General features: G+C 54.7%; 1 protein-coding gene across 4 annotated transcripts in view; it reads right to left on the bottom strand.

Moving 5' to 3' along the window:
* Positions 1-3771: 3771 nt before the first annotated feature.
* SLC26A11 (solute carrier family 26 member 11) overlaps positions 3772-15448 on the bottom strand; it is a 30961-nt gene continuing 19284 nt past the window's right edge. For all 4 annotated transcript variants that reach the window (XM_032176662.2, XM_032176660.2, XM_032176661.2 and 1 more), the window contains 9 exons: positions 15083-15133; positions 11721-11781; positions 10784-10839; positions 10344-10484; positions 9133-9260; positions 8719-8818; positions 8106-8239; positions 5882-5954; positions 3772-4660 (listed from right to left, as the gene is read on the bottom strand). In XM_032176662.2, the coding sequence (XP_032032553.1) occupies positions 4569-4660; positions 5882-5954; positions 8106-8239; positions 8719-8818; positions 9133-9260; positions 10344-10484; positions 10784-10839; positions 11721-11781; positions 15083-15133 (836 nt within the window). In that variant the 3' untranslated portion in view covers positions 3772-4568. The remainder of the gene's footprint in view (positions 4661-5881; positions 5955-8105; positions 8240-8718; positions 8819-9132; positions 9261-10343; positions 10485-10783; positions 10840-11720; positions 11782-15082; positions 15134-15448) is intronic.

Below are 15448 nucleotides of genomic sequence, written 5' to 3'. Positions count from 1 at the left end.
GTAATCCCAGCCCTTTGGGAGGCCAAAGCGGGCGGATCACAAGGTCAGGAGTTCAAGACCAGCCTGGCCAATATGGTGAAACCCCGTCTCTACTAAAAATACAAAAAAATTAGCTGGGCATGCTGGCACGTGCCTGTAATCCCAGCTACTTGGGAGGCTGAGGCAGGAGAACTTCTTGAACCGGCACCTGGGAAATGGAGCTTGCAGCGAGCCGAGATCGCACCACTGCACTCCAGCCTGGGCTACAGAGTGAGACTCCGTCTCAAAAATGAAACAAAACAAAACAAAAACCTCCTTGCAGGCTGCAACCCTTTATGAGAAACAAGTTCTCCTTTATTAATGTTTAAACCTCGACGTTCTTCAGCTGACAATTGCTAGAGTTCCTTGGCCTGTCCCTGGGTCATGAGATCTCTGCCTTCATGTTCACAGCACATACTCCATGTGTATCCATAACCAAATTTCCCTTTATAAAAACACCACTTCCAAATTAGCCGGGAGAGGTGGCGGGCGTCTGTAGTCCTAGCTACTCAGGTGGCTGAGGCAGGAGAACAGCCTGAACCCGGGAGGCGGAGCTTGCAGTGAGCCAAGATCGCGCCACTGCACTCCAGCCTGGGCGACAGAGGGAGACTCAGTCTCAAAAACAAAACAAAACAAAACAAAACAAAACAACAATAAAACGTCACTTCCAGCCTAGGCAACAGGGCAAAACCCTGTCTGTACACAAAATTTAAAAATGTGGCTGGGTGCAGTGGCTCACCCCTGTAATCTCAACACTTTGAGAGGCCGAGGCGGGCAGATCACTTGCAGTCAGGAGTTTGAGACCAGCCTGGCCAACATGGTGAAAACCCATGTCTACTAAAAATACAAAAATTAGCCGGGCATGATGGTACATGCCTGCAATCCCAGCTACTCTGGAGGCTGAGGCGGGAGAACTGCTTGAACCTGGGAGGTGGAGGTTGCAGTGAGCCAAGATTGCACTATTGCACTCCAGCCTGGGCCACAGAGTGAGATTCTATCTCAAAAATAAATAAATAAATAAATAAATAAATAAATAAATAAATAAATAAATAAAAATAAAAATGTGCCCTGCATGGTGGCTCATGCCTGTGGTCCCAGCTACTTGGGAGACTGAGGCAGGAGGATCACTTGAGCCAGAGAGCTGGCTGGTCAAGCCACTGCAATCCAGCCTGGGCAAGAGTGAGACCCTATCTCAAAACAAAAAACAAGAAGTCACCGCTTATGTAGGATTAGGCCCACCCTACTCCAGCATGGCCTCATTTTAACTTGAACTAATTACATCTGCAACAATTCTATTTTCTTTTTTCTCTTTTTTTTGAGATGGGGTCTCACTCTATTGCCCAGGCTGGAGTTCAGTGACACAATCAGGACTCACTGCAGCCTCGACCCCCCAGGCTCAGGTGATCCTCTTGCCTCAGTCTATAGTAGCTGGGACTACAGGCCTCCCAAAGTGCAGAGAACTCTTAGGTATTTTATTTATTTATTTGTTTATTTTTTGGCCCAGGCCAGAGTGCAGTGGCATGATCTCAGCTCACTGCAACCTCTGCCTCCCGGGTTCAAGTGATTCTCCTGCCTTAGCCTCCTGAGTAGCTGGGACTCCAGACACGCACCAACATGCCTGGCTAATTTTTGTATTTTTAGTAGACATGGGGTTTCACCATATTGGCCAGGCTGGTCTCGAACTCCTGACCTCCTGATCCATCCGCCTCAGCCTCCCAGAGTGCTGGGATTACAGTCGTGAGCCACCGCGCCCAGCCTAGAACTCTTTCCTAAAGTTGTACACAACAAAGAATTGTTTGGTCCGTGTGTTCACGCAAATAGCATCTTAAGATGGGTATCATTCTGCAACTTGCTTTATTCCACCCCAAAATCAGTGTTACAACTTAAAGCTTCACCTCATTTCTTTTCTTTTTTTTTTTTTTTTTTTTTGAGACAGAGTCTCACGCTGTCACAGAGGTCAGCTAATTTTTGTATTGTTAGTAGAGACAGGGTTTCGCCATGTTGGCCAGACTGGTCTCGAACTCCTGACCTTAAGTGATCCACCCACCTTGGCCTCCCAAAGTGCTGGGATAACAGGCGTGAGCTGCCGCACCCGGCCTTCACCTCATTTCTTTTAACTGCTGCACAATATTCCATGGTATTATTTGAGTGTCCTACAGTCAAGACGTTACTGAATTCAGAGACACTCAGGTTTCTTCCTACTTCTTAAAATTACTGACCAGGTTGTGATAAACATCCTTGTGCCTGCTTCCCGGAAGGCTGACTCAAGCATGTTTGAGTAGACTCCAAGAAACATAACTGCTGAGTCATAGGTGGTATGCAGATTTATGAAACTGATAGTGCCTAGTGCCCACCACAGTTTGTTTACCTTCACCCATCCCTGTGAATGAACCATGTCTAGGTTCAAGCATGGATGTCCTTGGTATGTGAGTACAAGCCAAATGTGGACTGCTGCCCCTTCCAGCCCTGGCAGGGGGGCCCAGTGAGCACAGCTTTGGGACAGGTTCACTTTATGTAGAAAGAGAAGCTGCCTGAGGTCAGAAACAACATGGACTGGAGGGCAGGGGTGAACAGTTCACTTGTGGATGAGAGAGGGCCAGGCATGGTGGCTCATACCTTAATTCCAGCACTTTAGGCTGATGCCGGAGTATCACTTGAGCCCAGGAGTTTGCGACCAGCCTGGGAAACAAAGTGAGACCCTGTCTCTATAAAAAAAATTAACAAATTAGCCTGGCGTGGTGGCATATGTCTGTGGTCCCAGCCACACCAGAGGCTAAGGCAAGAGGATTGCTTGAGCCCAGGAGTTGAAGACCAGCCTGGGGAACACAGTGAGAAGAAAGGGAGGGAGGGAGGAAGAAAGGGAGAAAGGGAAGAAAAAAAAGAAAGGAAGAAAGAAAAGAAAAAGAAGGAAAGAAAAACGGAAAGAAGAAAGAAAAGGAGGGAGCAAGGGAGGAAAGGAAGAAGGAAAGAAAGAGGAAGGAAGGGAAAGGAAGGAAGGAAAGAAAGGAAGGAAAGGAAGGAAGGAAAATGGGAGGCAAGGGACCTGGAAGAATCATGCGGATGAAGGATGTTCCAATGTCCGCTCCAATGTCCATTGGGGAACCCCGCAGCCAGCACCCCTGGTTACCAAGGCCCTCCCCTTGCTGCGCTGATATTGGCGGGGACTGCCCGGGCAGAACGAGGCTCAGCAGGGCAGGCCACATTCTTCTTGAAGAAAGTGCAGGGAGAACCCACCTCTGAGGCTGCCACAGGCCTCCAGGGATTTACCCCCAGACTCAATCAAAGCATTCATAAAAATACAAACATGCAGGCAGTCCTCATCTGCTCAGGCTGCCGGGACAGATCACCCCAGGCTGCGGGGCCTAACACGGAGATTCATCTTCTTCCAGTTCGGGAGGCTGGGGTCCTCATGAGGCCTTTCTTCCCGGCGGGCGTGTGGCCTGGTTCTTGCCATGTCCTCTCATGGAGTTCCCTGGGGTGTGAGGGTGCAGAGAACGAGCTCTCTGGCGTCTCTTCTCATGAGGACACTAAAGCTATCGGTTCAGGGCCCACCTTTATGACCTTCATTAAACCCTAGTTACAGCCTAACAGCCCTGTTTCCAAACGCAGTCACATAGAGGGCAAGGGCTTCAACTTACGCATCTTAAGGGGGCACAATCCCATCTCTAACCCATGCACACGCTGAACAGAGGGCTCGGTAAGTCAATTATGATGCATATATAGACCAAAATACCACGCAGACATTAAAAATCATGTATTCTAATGCTATTTATTATCACAATAAATAATTCACTGCAAATGACTGCATGAAAAATGTGGGTTCCAGAGCACCATGTATAAAATGATCCCATTTATGTAAAACTGTAAACATACATCCACACACTGACGGACAGGTATATATGCATGTTTGGGGAGGGGTCTGGAATGATCACCCAAGTGGACAGGGTGAGGGGGTGGTTTCCTGTATTTTTTACAATAAGCATTTATGACTTTTACAAAATCACCAAAGCTATCACTTTTTCCATTTAGAAAACACAAAATTATTTTTCAATAGAGACGACGTCATTTGGCACACCTTGGTTTTCTCTCGGAGAGCACAGATGCCGCAGACAAGAGAAGCAGACTCGCCTCCCAGACTCCTGCCTGCCCCCACCCCCACCCCCACCCCCTCCCGTCCCTCCCCTGCAGGTGGCACTGGTGAGCCGGGAAGGTGCTGCGGGCCCCAGGACGCCTTGCACAGCCCAGGCCTGAAACCCCTGCCCCTGCTTTCTCGCACAGTCTGTCATTCTAGAAGGCTCTCTCCAAACCACTCTTCTAAAGAGGGTCACGCCAGGGAACAGCAGCGAGGTCATTTTCCAGTCATCCCACAGGAAGCCAGTGAGCCCCCCTCCCACCGCCGTGGACCTCCAGGCCTGGCTTCCTTCTCTTCCCTGGGTGACCTGCTCAGGGGTTTCTCAGCCAGGCCTATCAGGCGGCATCCAGCATCCAATCACAGTGACAAGAACCTTCCGGAACACCCTGCAAACTGTGGACGCCCATGGGTGGCCCCATTACGCCTTGAGCAGGGCGACCTTGTGGTCTGGAACGGAGTCTTCTCTGATATTGTAGGGCTGGGTCCCTGGCTCCTGCCTCAGGTGTTTCTCTGCAGAAAATACAATATATGTTTCAAGCACTAAAAGCTCAGAAGTGAGGATGGGTCAGTTCACAGAAAGGGATTAAAGGGGGCCTTCTAGGGTCCTGGAAGGTGCGCAGGAAGGAGCTGTGGGCCACCCAGGCCAGTGTCACTAACTCCGTGAGGGTCTCACCTGAGTCTCTGTAAGCGTATTTTTCAGGTGACTAACGGCCCTTTCTTACTGCTCAGGGTACCCTCCCATCCCACGGCCAGGCCGCATTCTGCTTATCCACCTCCAGTGCACTGCATCTGAGCTGATTCTAGCAACAACATGGGTGAATCTCCCTGACGTCACATTGAACCAAGGAAGCCAGTACAACATCCGCCACCCCTCACTCTCACGGAGCTGACCCTGCTTCAGCTGTGACCTCAGTGGAAGAGAAAGAGGCCTAGCACTGGGGCCTGGGACCCTCTGGTCCCTGCTGTGTGGCCTGGGGTGGACGCTCTGCATCTCTGGCCCATCCTCTTGTGGACACCTGCTGCGGCTCAGACCTCCTGCGATTGCTGTCTCAGGGCTCAGCATCCACCCTGCTCCTGTCCCTCCCGTACCTTCTGTCCCGGGGCTTCTGGATCTCCTGACCCGGCCTTGCTCTGTCCTGATCCCCTGGGGTGTGGACTTCCGGCTGGAAGGACATCCTTCCAACCTTCTGCATGAACAATGTGGGTTCCAGAGCACCACGTATGAAATGGTCTCATTTACATAAAACCGCAAACATATATCCACATACTGACAGGCAGATACATATGCGTGTTTAGGGGAGGGGTATGGAGTGATCACCAAAGTGGACTGGGGTGGAGGTGGTTTCCCGTTTTTTTGTTTTTTTTTTTTTGAGACAGAGTCTCACTCTCTCACCCAGGCTGGAGTGCAGTGGCACAATCTCGGCTCAGTGCAACCTCTGCCTCCTGGGTTCAAGCGATTCTCCCGCTTCAGCCTCCCGAATAGCTGAGACTACAGGTGCGTGCCACCACACCCAGCTAATTTTTGTATTTTTAGTACTGATGAGGTTTCACCATGTTGGCCAGGCTGGTCTCGAACTCCTGACCTCAGGTGATCCGCCTGCCCTGGCCTCCCAAAGTGCTGGGATTACAGGCGTGAGCCACTGCGCCCAGCTGGTTTCCTGTATTTTTTACAATAAGCATTTATGATTTTTACAAAATCACCAAAGCCATAGGATGTCTGACTGTGCCCACCTGCTTCTTCCAGGGTAGAGAAGTACTGGAACCCCTTTAGGTCAGCAGACAGCAGGACACGGAGAACGGGGACCTGAAGGACAGACAGACTTTAGCCAGAGCAGGGAGGTTCCTCTGTAGCACACGGGTAGGCAGCCTGGTAGACATGCCATCTCAGAGTCTCCCGGAGAGGCACAGCTTCACCTCCACCAGTGAATAGTGAGAAGAAACGCAGGCCCGGGGGAATGCTGTCAGAGGAGGATTTCTTTTTTTAAATATTTTGTTTTTTGAGACAGGGTCTTGCTCATTGCTCAGGCTGGAGTGCAGCCTCAACCTCCCAGACTCAAGTGATCCTCCCACCTCAGCCTCCTGAGTAGCTACAGGTGCATGCCACCATGCCCAGCTAATTTTTGTATTTTTAGTACTGATGAGGTTTCACCATGTTGGACAGGCTGGTCTTGAACTCCTGACCTCAGGTGATCCGCCCGCCTCAGCCTCCTGAGTAGCTACAGGTGTGCGCCACCACGGTGCCCAGCCAATTTTTCCTATTTTTTTGACAGGGTTTCATCATGTTGCCCAGGCTGGTCTCAAACTCCTGGCCTCAAGTGATCCTCCTACCCCGGCCTCTCAAAGTGCTGGGATTACAGGTATGAGGCATAGCGCCTGGCCCAGAGAACTTTTTGTTTGTTTGTTTGTTTGTTTTTGAGACAGAGTTTCACTCTTGTTACCCAGGCTGGAGTGCAATGGCACGATCTCGGCTCACTGCAACCTCCGCCTCCCGGGTTCAAGCGATTCTCCTGCCTCAGCCCCCGAGCAGCTGGGATTACAGGCATGTGCCACCACGCCTGTCTAATTTTTGTATTTTTAGTAGAGACAGAGTTTCACTATGTTGGCCGGGCTGGTCTCAAACCCCTGACCTCCCACCTCAGCCTCTCAAAGTGCTGGGATTACAGGTGTGAGCCACCCTGTCTGGGCCAGAAGAGTATTTTTTTAAGTGAATCATCTCCAAAGACCATGAAGACATGTGCTCTGCAAATATGACACAGGACGTAACACTTATGAGCGAAGTTCTGAAGGCACGTGCCCAAATCTGAAGCCGGGTCCACCATCCTGTGTGACCGTGGGCAGGTTACCTGGCTTCTCTGGGCCTCAGTGACCTCTTCTGGACATGGGGATGAAGATAACCCTAGCCTCGTGGGCCAGGTTGGGAATGAAGGAAACCCTGACAAGGGTTGGCTGTGGTCCACACCTGGGGTATACGGTTCACTTAGCCTCCTGTTTCATGGCTAGTTCATGAATGTCTCCTCTGGGCGCCTGGGGACACACCCTAGTCCCCCATGTTCTGCCATCTAGGACTTGCCAGGCAGCACACATTTAATCACAGCAACAGAGGCCCCTGCCTCTCTGCAAACACCAGCCACACTCCTGGGATGTTGACCCTGCGGGGCCCAGAAGGTTCTAGGTGAGGCCTAAGACGCAGGGCCTGGGACCCCGGCCTTACACTTTACCTGCGGCTCTGAACACGACGGTCTCGATAGAAACCTGTCTTCTTCAGCCTCTGGAAGCCCTGACAATGTTTTTCACGAAATTTTATGCGCACCTGTTCTTCGTTTGTTTTTGAGATGGAGTCCCACTCTGTTGCCCAGGCTGGAGTACAGTCATGGGATCTCGGCTCACTGCAACCTCCGCCTCCCGGGTTCAAGCGATTCTCCCAGCCTCCCATGTAGCTGGAATTACAGGCACTCGCCACCACACCGGGCTAGTTTTTTTTTGTATTTTCAGTAGAGACGGGGTTTCACCATGTTGGCCAGGCTGGTCTTGAACTCCTGACCTCAGGTGATCTGCCTGCCTTGGCCTCCCAAAGTGCTGAGATTCCAGGCATGAGCCACCACGCCTACCCTCACCTGTCTCTTTTTGTTTCCTAAAATACAATTCCCCTCACAGCAGGGACTGACCCTCATTCACTGTGTGTCCCCAGCACTGAGGACAGTGTGGCAGTGACCACCGGGGAAATGAAGCCATAACATGACCCCTCGGAGGGCTGGGGGCCACTGCTCCCTTTCCACAGGGAGGGACGAGGAAGGCCAAATGGGGACGAGAACTGTTTAAATCAGAAGCAGAGCCAGCAGCGGCCGAAGGGCCGTCCAGCATCACAGCCCAGAGATGTCACATTCACCACGGGAGGAAGGCACAGGAAGGCCTTGCGGCAGCTGCTAACCCCTAAGGCAGCCCAGTGCACACCCACCTGCAGGCCCACGAAGGCCAGGGCGACGCCCTCCTTCTGGAAGTCCTGGAGGAGCTCACCGAGTCCCAGCACCACGGTGTAGTCGATGCTGCAGACATGGGTGCATTCCAGGACCAGGCAGCGTGGCGGGGACACTGGCGAGACAGGCCCAAGCCAGGTCACGCCACCCAGAGCAGCCCAAAGCCGCTCTGCAGAGGCCAAAGGTGGCTCTGGCCAGGGGCAGGGGACAGAGAGGCCAGAGTGATCCATCTCGTGGCGGCTGAGTCGCCCAGTTGGGGGATTCGGGTGGCAGGCCCAGAGACAATTGTTTGGTGACAGCAGCAGCTGTTTCCCTCCTAGGACTCACAGGCCCTTAGCTCCCCTAAAATCAAACCCCCAGAAACAGGAACAGGACTTTAGGGGCAGGGAAGGAGCGCTATGTGGGGAGCCACCACCCTTGCTGCAGCAGCCACTGGCTGAGGCCTACAGAGGACGGTCGAGCCCACTCGGAGATGCCTGAATCCCTGTGGACTGGAGAGCGTCGGGGACAGGGTCTTGGGGTCCTGAACAGCTGGGAGTGGGGGGCAGAGGACAGGGGAGTGACCTCAGACCACCTTGGCCCCCACCCATGCACCTGCCAGGGCCCGGCTGAGGATCTCCTCCCGCAGAGCCTCCACGGCAGGGAAGGACAGGCCGCTGGCCGGCTGCAGGACCAGAACCGGCCCCTCTGACACCTGTGGGGAGGAGCGAGTCCTGGAGGCGGGTCTGACGGGTGGCCTCCACCAGGCTTGGCCTGTCCCAAGCGGGAAGCCCCACCCAACCTAGCGCGCTGGAGGGGACCGGGAGTGAGGTGCTAAGGGAGACCCCCACGGCCCCCACACAGTGGGAGAACACCATGGTTTATAGCAAGGTGATTGCCCACCTGCCAGCGAGCGGTCCCCTTCAGCAGCACCCACGACCACAATCACCCCGGACCCTCAAAACATAAGACCATGCCCAGGAGTCCCGCCCCCAGCACGCTCCCTACTCAGAGGCCACGGGGGGGTACCTTGGTCTCAGGCCTGGCTGCGGAGTGCAGGAGCATGAGCAGAGACACCAGGGTCCCGGCCAGGATGCCGTACTGCACCTCCCAGAAGCACAGCAGGAAGGTCACGCACAGGGGCAGCAGGTCCAGCCCTAGGAGAAGAGTGCAGCTGAGGGACGCCCGGCGGCTGCCCGAGCCAACATGGCCCAGCTGACCAGCGGGACAGCTTTCTGCCCCCCACATATGAGTAAAAGTGCTCACGGACCCAAAACAGCCCCTGAGGGGACCCCTGAGGATTTAGGGACAGCAGCTGCTGACCAGGCCATGCTTCAAGTGGAAGGAAAGAAATGCCCTCCCCATCTGAGCTGAGCACAGGTGAGACCTGCCTGGCCGGTCCCTGGCCTCCAACCTCAGGGAGGGCAGCAGCAAGGGCTTGTCAGGGCACAGAGCTGGCCTGAGGAGTGGGGCAAGGACCACATGAGCCCTTGAGACCTGGCCAAGGAGAAGGTGCCCTGGGGACAAAGTGCACGGGCTCAGCCCTGGCGTGGATTCCACCGCACGCATAGGTCAGGCCTGCCGCACCCTGGCTGAGCCTCGGTTTCTAGCAGTAGCAGCCATCCCATTCCATGCGAGCACATGAACATGTTTCAGGGCTGTTCTAAAGCCCCAGAGCACTGGCATGCAAAAGGCCCTGGCATGCGATGGGCATGCAAGAAAATTATCCACCTGGCAACTTGCTGGGGCTAACTAGAAAATGCCAAGTAAGCTAGGTGAACCCACTCCATGCTTCTTCCACAAACAAAAGAAAACAAAATGTGTTAAGTTAAAGGAACTGCCATTCTGAGCCACAGTGCAAGGCTGTTCTGCTGGCCCTGCTGGTCACCAGGGACGTCTCCTGTCCCTCCCCCAGCTGGGCTGGGCAGAGTGGTGGCTGGAGGCGGGTGGCAGGGAGGGTAGGGATGGGGGCAGAGGGGGATCAGGAAGGGACCCTCTCCCAGGTCAGTGCTCCCCTCAGGACCCCAGGTGTCAGGACAAGGAACTCCAGTCTTCCCGCTGAGCCTCGGGACCATCTCTGGGGCCATCTCCTGGCCATCCACTCCTCTGTTCCGGGACTGCCCTAACTTCCCAGCTCCAGCCCCGCAGCGGTGGCTGCAGGAAAATGGGGTAGCACAAATGACACCCTCCGCGTTCAGACACTGCATCACAGCGCTCTCCCCTGTAGGACAAGGACGTACTCTTAACGCGCCAGAGCGTCCTGAAGATCTTGGTGTCGAACAGCGGGGCCACGGCCATGATGATGACGGCGGCCAGGGCGGACTTGGGGATGTAGTAGAAGAGTGAGGTCAGGTAGTCCAGAGACAGCAGCACCAGCGCTCCTGCGGGGCGCAGGAACACAGGTGACCTCGGGGACGCAGGGTCCCTCCAGCACGCAGCGTAGCAGCCTCCTGTTCAGCAGAGCCCACTGGGGACAGGGGTGGGGGTAGGGCGACAAGGGCCAAGGCCCCCAGCCCCTCCTCAGTGTCCTGTGGTCCCCCTACTCCTGTATGGCCCCCCCAAGTCCCTGTGCAGTCCCGGGGCGCACGGCCCATGAGCCAGAGGGACGTCTCTGTGGCCCCCTCCTCCCTTTCTCCCACTCTCAGGGCTGCGGGCACAAGGGGAAGATGGGGGGCCTCACCCGTCACCAGGCCCCCCGCCGGGGTGCACACCCCCGACTGAGCGTTCACGGCTGTCCTGGAAGGCAACACAGAGACCATCAGTTACCAGGGCCGGGAAAGGGGAGACCTCAGTCCACACCCCTGTGGCTGATTTTCTGAGGGGACGTCAGCTGCCAGCACAGCTCGGGAAGCAGGCGGGGACGGCAAGGGGGCCGAGGCAGACAGACTTAGGGTGCAGTAACAGACAGCTGCGCTCAGGCCACCCCGACCATAGGAAGCAGCTCAGGAAGCACATCCTTTCGGGTTCCTGCTGACTTTGTCTCCTGCCCCCAACCAGGTGGGGCCCGCATACCCAGAAGGGCAAGGGGATGGGCACTGCCAGGCGACGCCTCCTTCTCTCCTTTAAGCCGCAGGTCACCTCCATCCTGTTGTCCTGACTGAGGAGGGGCCCTAGAGCATCTGAGCTAAGCCTCATGCCTGGCTTCATCAGGGCAGAGCTGAAGCCCTTCCTCTCTCCACGTCCTTTTAGGAATTGACTCTGGCACCAGGAGCTAGGAGGGCTTTGGTGTGCTGGGAACTTTCTAGTATTTGTTTTAGAGACGGAGTCTCGTTCTGTTGCCCAGGCTGGAGTGCAGTGCTGCAGTCACAACTCACTGCAGCCTCAACCTGCTGGGCTCAAGCAATTCTCCTGCTTCCGCCTCCGGAGTAAATGGGATAACAAGGGTGTACCACAATGCCCAGTGGAACTTTCCAGTATGAAACTGCAGGACTATCTATGACAGTAAGGAAACAGAGGACACCCTGGCGGACAGTGGGGTGACCCCCAGCCCTGCCTCTCCACGGAGAGTTCACAGCAGAGGACGGGGCGCCGGGGTCAGGGCAGGCGGACTCCTCGTCAGCATAACAACGTAAAGGCGTCCAACGTGGGCAAACAGAAGAGGAGGACAGGTCACTCACCGCCCAAAGCTGCCTGTGACCGGGTAGGAGGAGACGAGGGAGCCCAACATGTTGGTGAGACCTGGGGAGGAGGCAAGACAGGCTGATCGTGGAGGGAAGGCACACAGGATGGAGGGAAAGGAGATGGGGAGGGGGAAAAAACCCAGAAGGGAGGCAGGAAGGCAGGGCTCGGGAGAATCATCCTGGGGGCCTGAGCCTGCGCACTCCTTCAGGGAAGGAAGAAAACAGGCCACACTCTTGCAGACGTAAAGCCCAGCTTTTTTTTTTTTTTTTTTTTTTTTTTTAAGACAGAGTCTGGCTCTGTTGCCCAGGCTGGAATGCAGTGGCACGATCTCAGCTCACTGCAGCCTCCGCCTCTCAGTTCAAGTGATTCTCCTGCCTCAGCCTCCTGAGTAGCTGGGATTACAGGCACACACCACCACGCCCAGCTAATTTTTGTATTTTTAGTAGAGACAGAGTTTTGCCATGTTGGCCAGGCTGGTCTCAAACTCCTGACCTCAGGTGATCCACCCGCCTTGGCTTCCCAAAGTGCTGGGACTACAGGCATGTGCCACCACACCCAGTTAATTTTTCTATTTTTAGTAGAGACGGGGTTTTGCCATGTTGGCCAGGCTGATCTCAAATGCCTGACCTCAGGTGATCCATCCACCTCAGCCTCCCAAAGGGCTGAGATTACAGGAGTGAGCCACCATGCCTGGCCAGATCCTAGCTTTCAAACACTTCTCACCTGGCCTCTCCTGTGTGACCAGGACATGCCTTCCCCATGCAGAACAGAGGGGAGCATCTCACTGCCCAGGAGGCGGTGACAGCTGAGATAAAAGTGCCCATAAGACAAACCCTATGTGCTCAGGAGGTCAGTGGCTGCCCACAGTTCTCCACCCAGTTCCTTGCAAACCCAGCACCCACAGCATCGCTGGGGCTCAAGAATGGGGATCACTGCTCAGGCTGACCCATGCTCCCACCAGCATCTGTCTCACCTGGGGCATCACTAAGACCAGAATCCCTCCTGCTCGTGAAGACCCACAGTGGGGTCTCAGGTCTCACAGGTGCGGGGCCTGCTCTCAAGGTGGCTTGGGCTGGGGCCAACTCAGTATCAGGGCATGCCGGGTGACATGGCCCAGCTCACAGCCCTGAGAGAGAGGGGCTAGGGCAAGGAAATGCAGGCGTGGGAGGGCTCGGCAAAGGCCCACGGTGACCACAGGCTGCACGGGATCATCCTCACTCTGCAACAGCTTGGGCTGGGGACCTAACTCTGTGAGCCGAAGCTGACCAGGGCGACCCCACTCAGCCTGGCCTTCCTGGGCTCACGTCAGCCAGCTTCTTGCTGTGCGGCTGCTGAGGCCTACCTGGCCTATCTGAGATCAAGGAATCCCATGGCTGCCATAGTAACCTTGACCTTCGCTCGGTCTGTGTTGTATCCCTGGAACTCGGCGTGCCGTCAGAATAGTTCTGTGGTATTTTTAAAGTAGTGGGAATAGGGCCAGGGGCTGTGGCTTAGGCCTGTAACCCTAGCACTTTGGGAGGCCAACGCAGGCAGATCACCAGAGGTCAGCAGCTTGAGACCAGCCTGGCCAACATGGCAAAACCTCATCCTACTAAAAATACAAAAATCAGCCGGGCTCAGGGGCAGGTGCCTGTAATCCCAGCTACTCAGGAGGCTGAGGCAGGAGAATCGCTTGAACCTAGGAGACAGAGGTTGCAGGAAGCCGAGACCGTGCCACTGCACTCCAGCCTGGGCGACACAGCAAGACTCCGTCTCAAATAATAATAATATTAAGTAAAGTAATGGGAGTGGGATGCTCTGGGGAATCACATTTGGAAGATTTACTGGTGGGGGCTACGGGGAGGCCGTGGATTTTGTCGGCCTGAGAGTGCGTGATTCCTAGGAAGCCCAAGCTCTGCCACTCAACTGGACAATGCCCCACTCTCCATGGCTCAGAGAGGAGCCCGGGCAACGTCCCTTTGTGACCCAACCTGGGTCACTCACTTTGCTGTCAAGAAGCCAAATGGCTCTCGTGAAAGTGTCAGGGTGGACACCCCTTGGGAAGAAGCCCATGGTGCGCCAGTCTCATGAGGGGCGAGAAGGAAAGGCAGGAAGGCCCGGGACCCATGATTCAGTCACGATAACTGAATTTAAGATTCACACTGGGCCGGGCGCAGTGGCTCATGCCTGTAATCCCAGCACTTTGGGAGGCCGAGGCAGGTGGATCATGAGGTCAGGAGTTCGAGACCAGTCTGATCAATATGGTGAAACCCTGTCTCTACTAAAAATACAAAAAGTAGCCAGGCATGGTGGCACGCGTTTGTAGTCTCAGTTACTCGGGAGGCTGAGGTGGGAGAATCAGATGAACCCAGAAGGCAGAGGTTGCAGTGAGCTGAGACTGTACCACTGCACTCCAGCCTGGGCGACAAAGTAAGATTCAGTCTCGCACACACAAAAAAAGATTCACACTGTGGTCTCGAAAGATACCACTAAGAAGTCAGCCCGCAGAGACATAGCAAGAGGGAACTAAACCGTGAAGGCGGGCATGACCCCCATCCACAGGCAGGCAACTTGGGGCCCCCGAGTCTTCATGAATCCACCTGCCCCTGCCTGGGCACAGTGCAGGGTGTGGTGCGGGCACAATCAGGGTACGGGTACAGGGCAGGGTGTGGGCACAATCAGAAGACTCCTCTGGATTCCCCTGACCACAGCCTTCCCCTCTCGACTCCCGGCCCTGGGCGCTCCCTCCCCGAGGTGGGACATTCCAGGTGTTCCTAGATCTACCAAGGCCACAGACCTCAGGGTCGGGTACACAGCAGGTGCTCAATAAGTGGTAGAACAGACAACAGATGTCAGCTCCTTGTTCTTAAGGGTTAAACTGAGCAGTGTGGAGGTCTGGGAATGAGACCTTGTTAATATTCCAGAAGAGCCAGGTACGGTAGCTCATGCCTGTAACCTCAGCACTTTGGGAGGCCGAGGCAGGCAGATCACCTGAGGTCGGGAGTTCGAGACCAGCCTGGCCAACATGGTGAAACCCTGTCTCTACTAAAAACACAAAACTTAGCCATGCATGGTGGCACATGCCTGTAATCCCAGCTACTTGGGAGGCTGAGGCAGGAGAATCGCTTGAACCCAGGAGGCAGAGGTTGTAGTGAGCCGAGATCGCGCCACTGCACTCCTGCCTGGGCAACACAGTGAGACTCCATCTCAAAAACCCAAAACAAAACAAAATATTCCAGAAGAGCCCATCTGGGGCCACCTTTGCCCTCCCAGTTCATCACCACCATCATGGGCTTCCTACGATGCACGAGACACAGAGGGGCAGGCCTGGGCCCCTGGAGGCCCACAGCTGGGGTCTTCTCCGCGGCTGGGGTCTTACCGATGGCCAGCAGCTCCTGGTTGGCATCGATGCGGTAATTATTCTGAGATGCTAAAGGGAACCAACAGTAAAGACCTGGTCACTGATATTCAACATCGCTCAAAAAGTCTTCACAAAATGAAAAACAGATACGAATTTCTACATAAGGCAATAAGTTTTGTAAATGTAACTGTATGAATACTCATCTACAATATTCACATATATGCGCATGTAAACATGTGCTTGAATGTATCACAGAGTGGAAAGAGGTACAGTACCATGTAATCAGGCCAGGTACGGTGGCTCACAGCTGTAATCGCAGCACTTTGGGAGGCCAAGGCAGGAGGATCGCTTGAGCCCAGGAGTTCGAGACCAGCCTGGGCAACA

This window comes from Hylobates moloch, unplaced genomic scaffold (genome assembly GCF_009828535.3).
Source record: "Hylobates moloch isolate HMO894 unplaced genomic scaffold, HMol_V3 SCAFFOLD_15, whole genome shotgun sequence".
In the NCBI taxonomy this organism is placed as follows: Eukaryota; Metazoa; Chordata; class Mammalia; order Primates; family Hylobatidae; genus Hylobates; species Hylobates moloch.
Note: the sequence above shows the minus strand (reverse complement) of the source record. Positions and strands in the feature narration are given on the sequence as shown.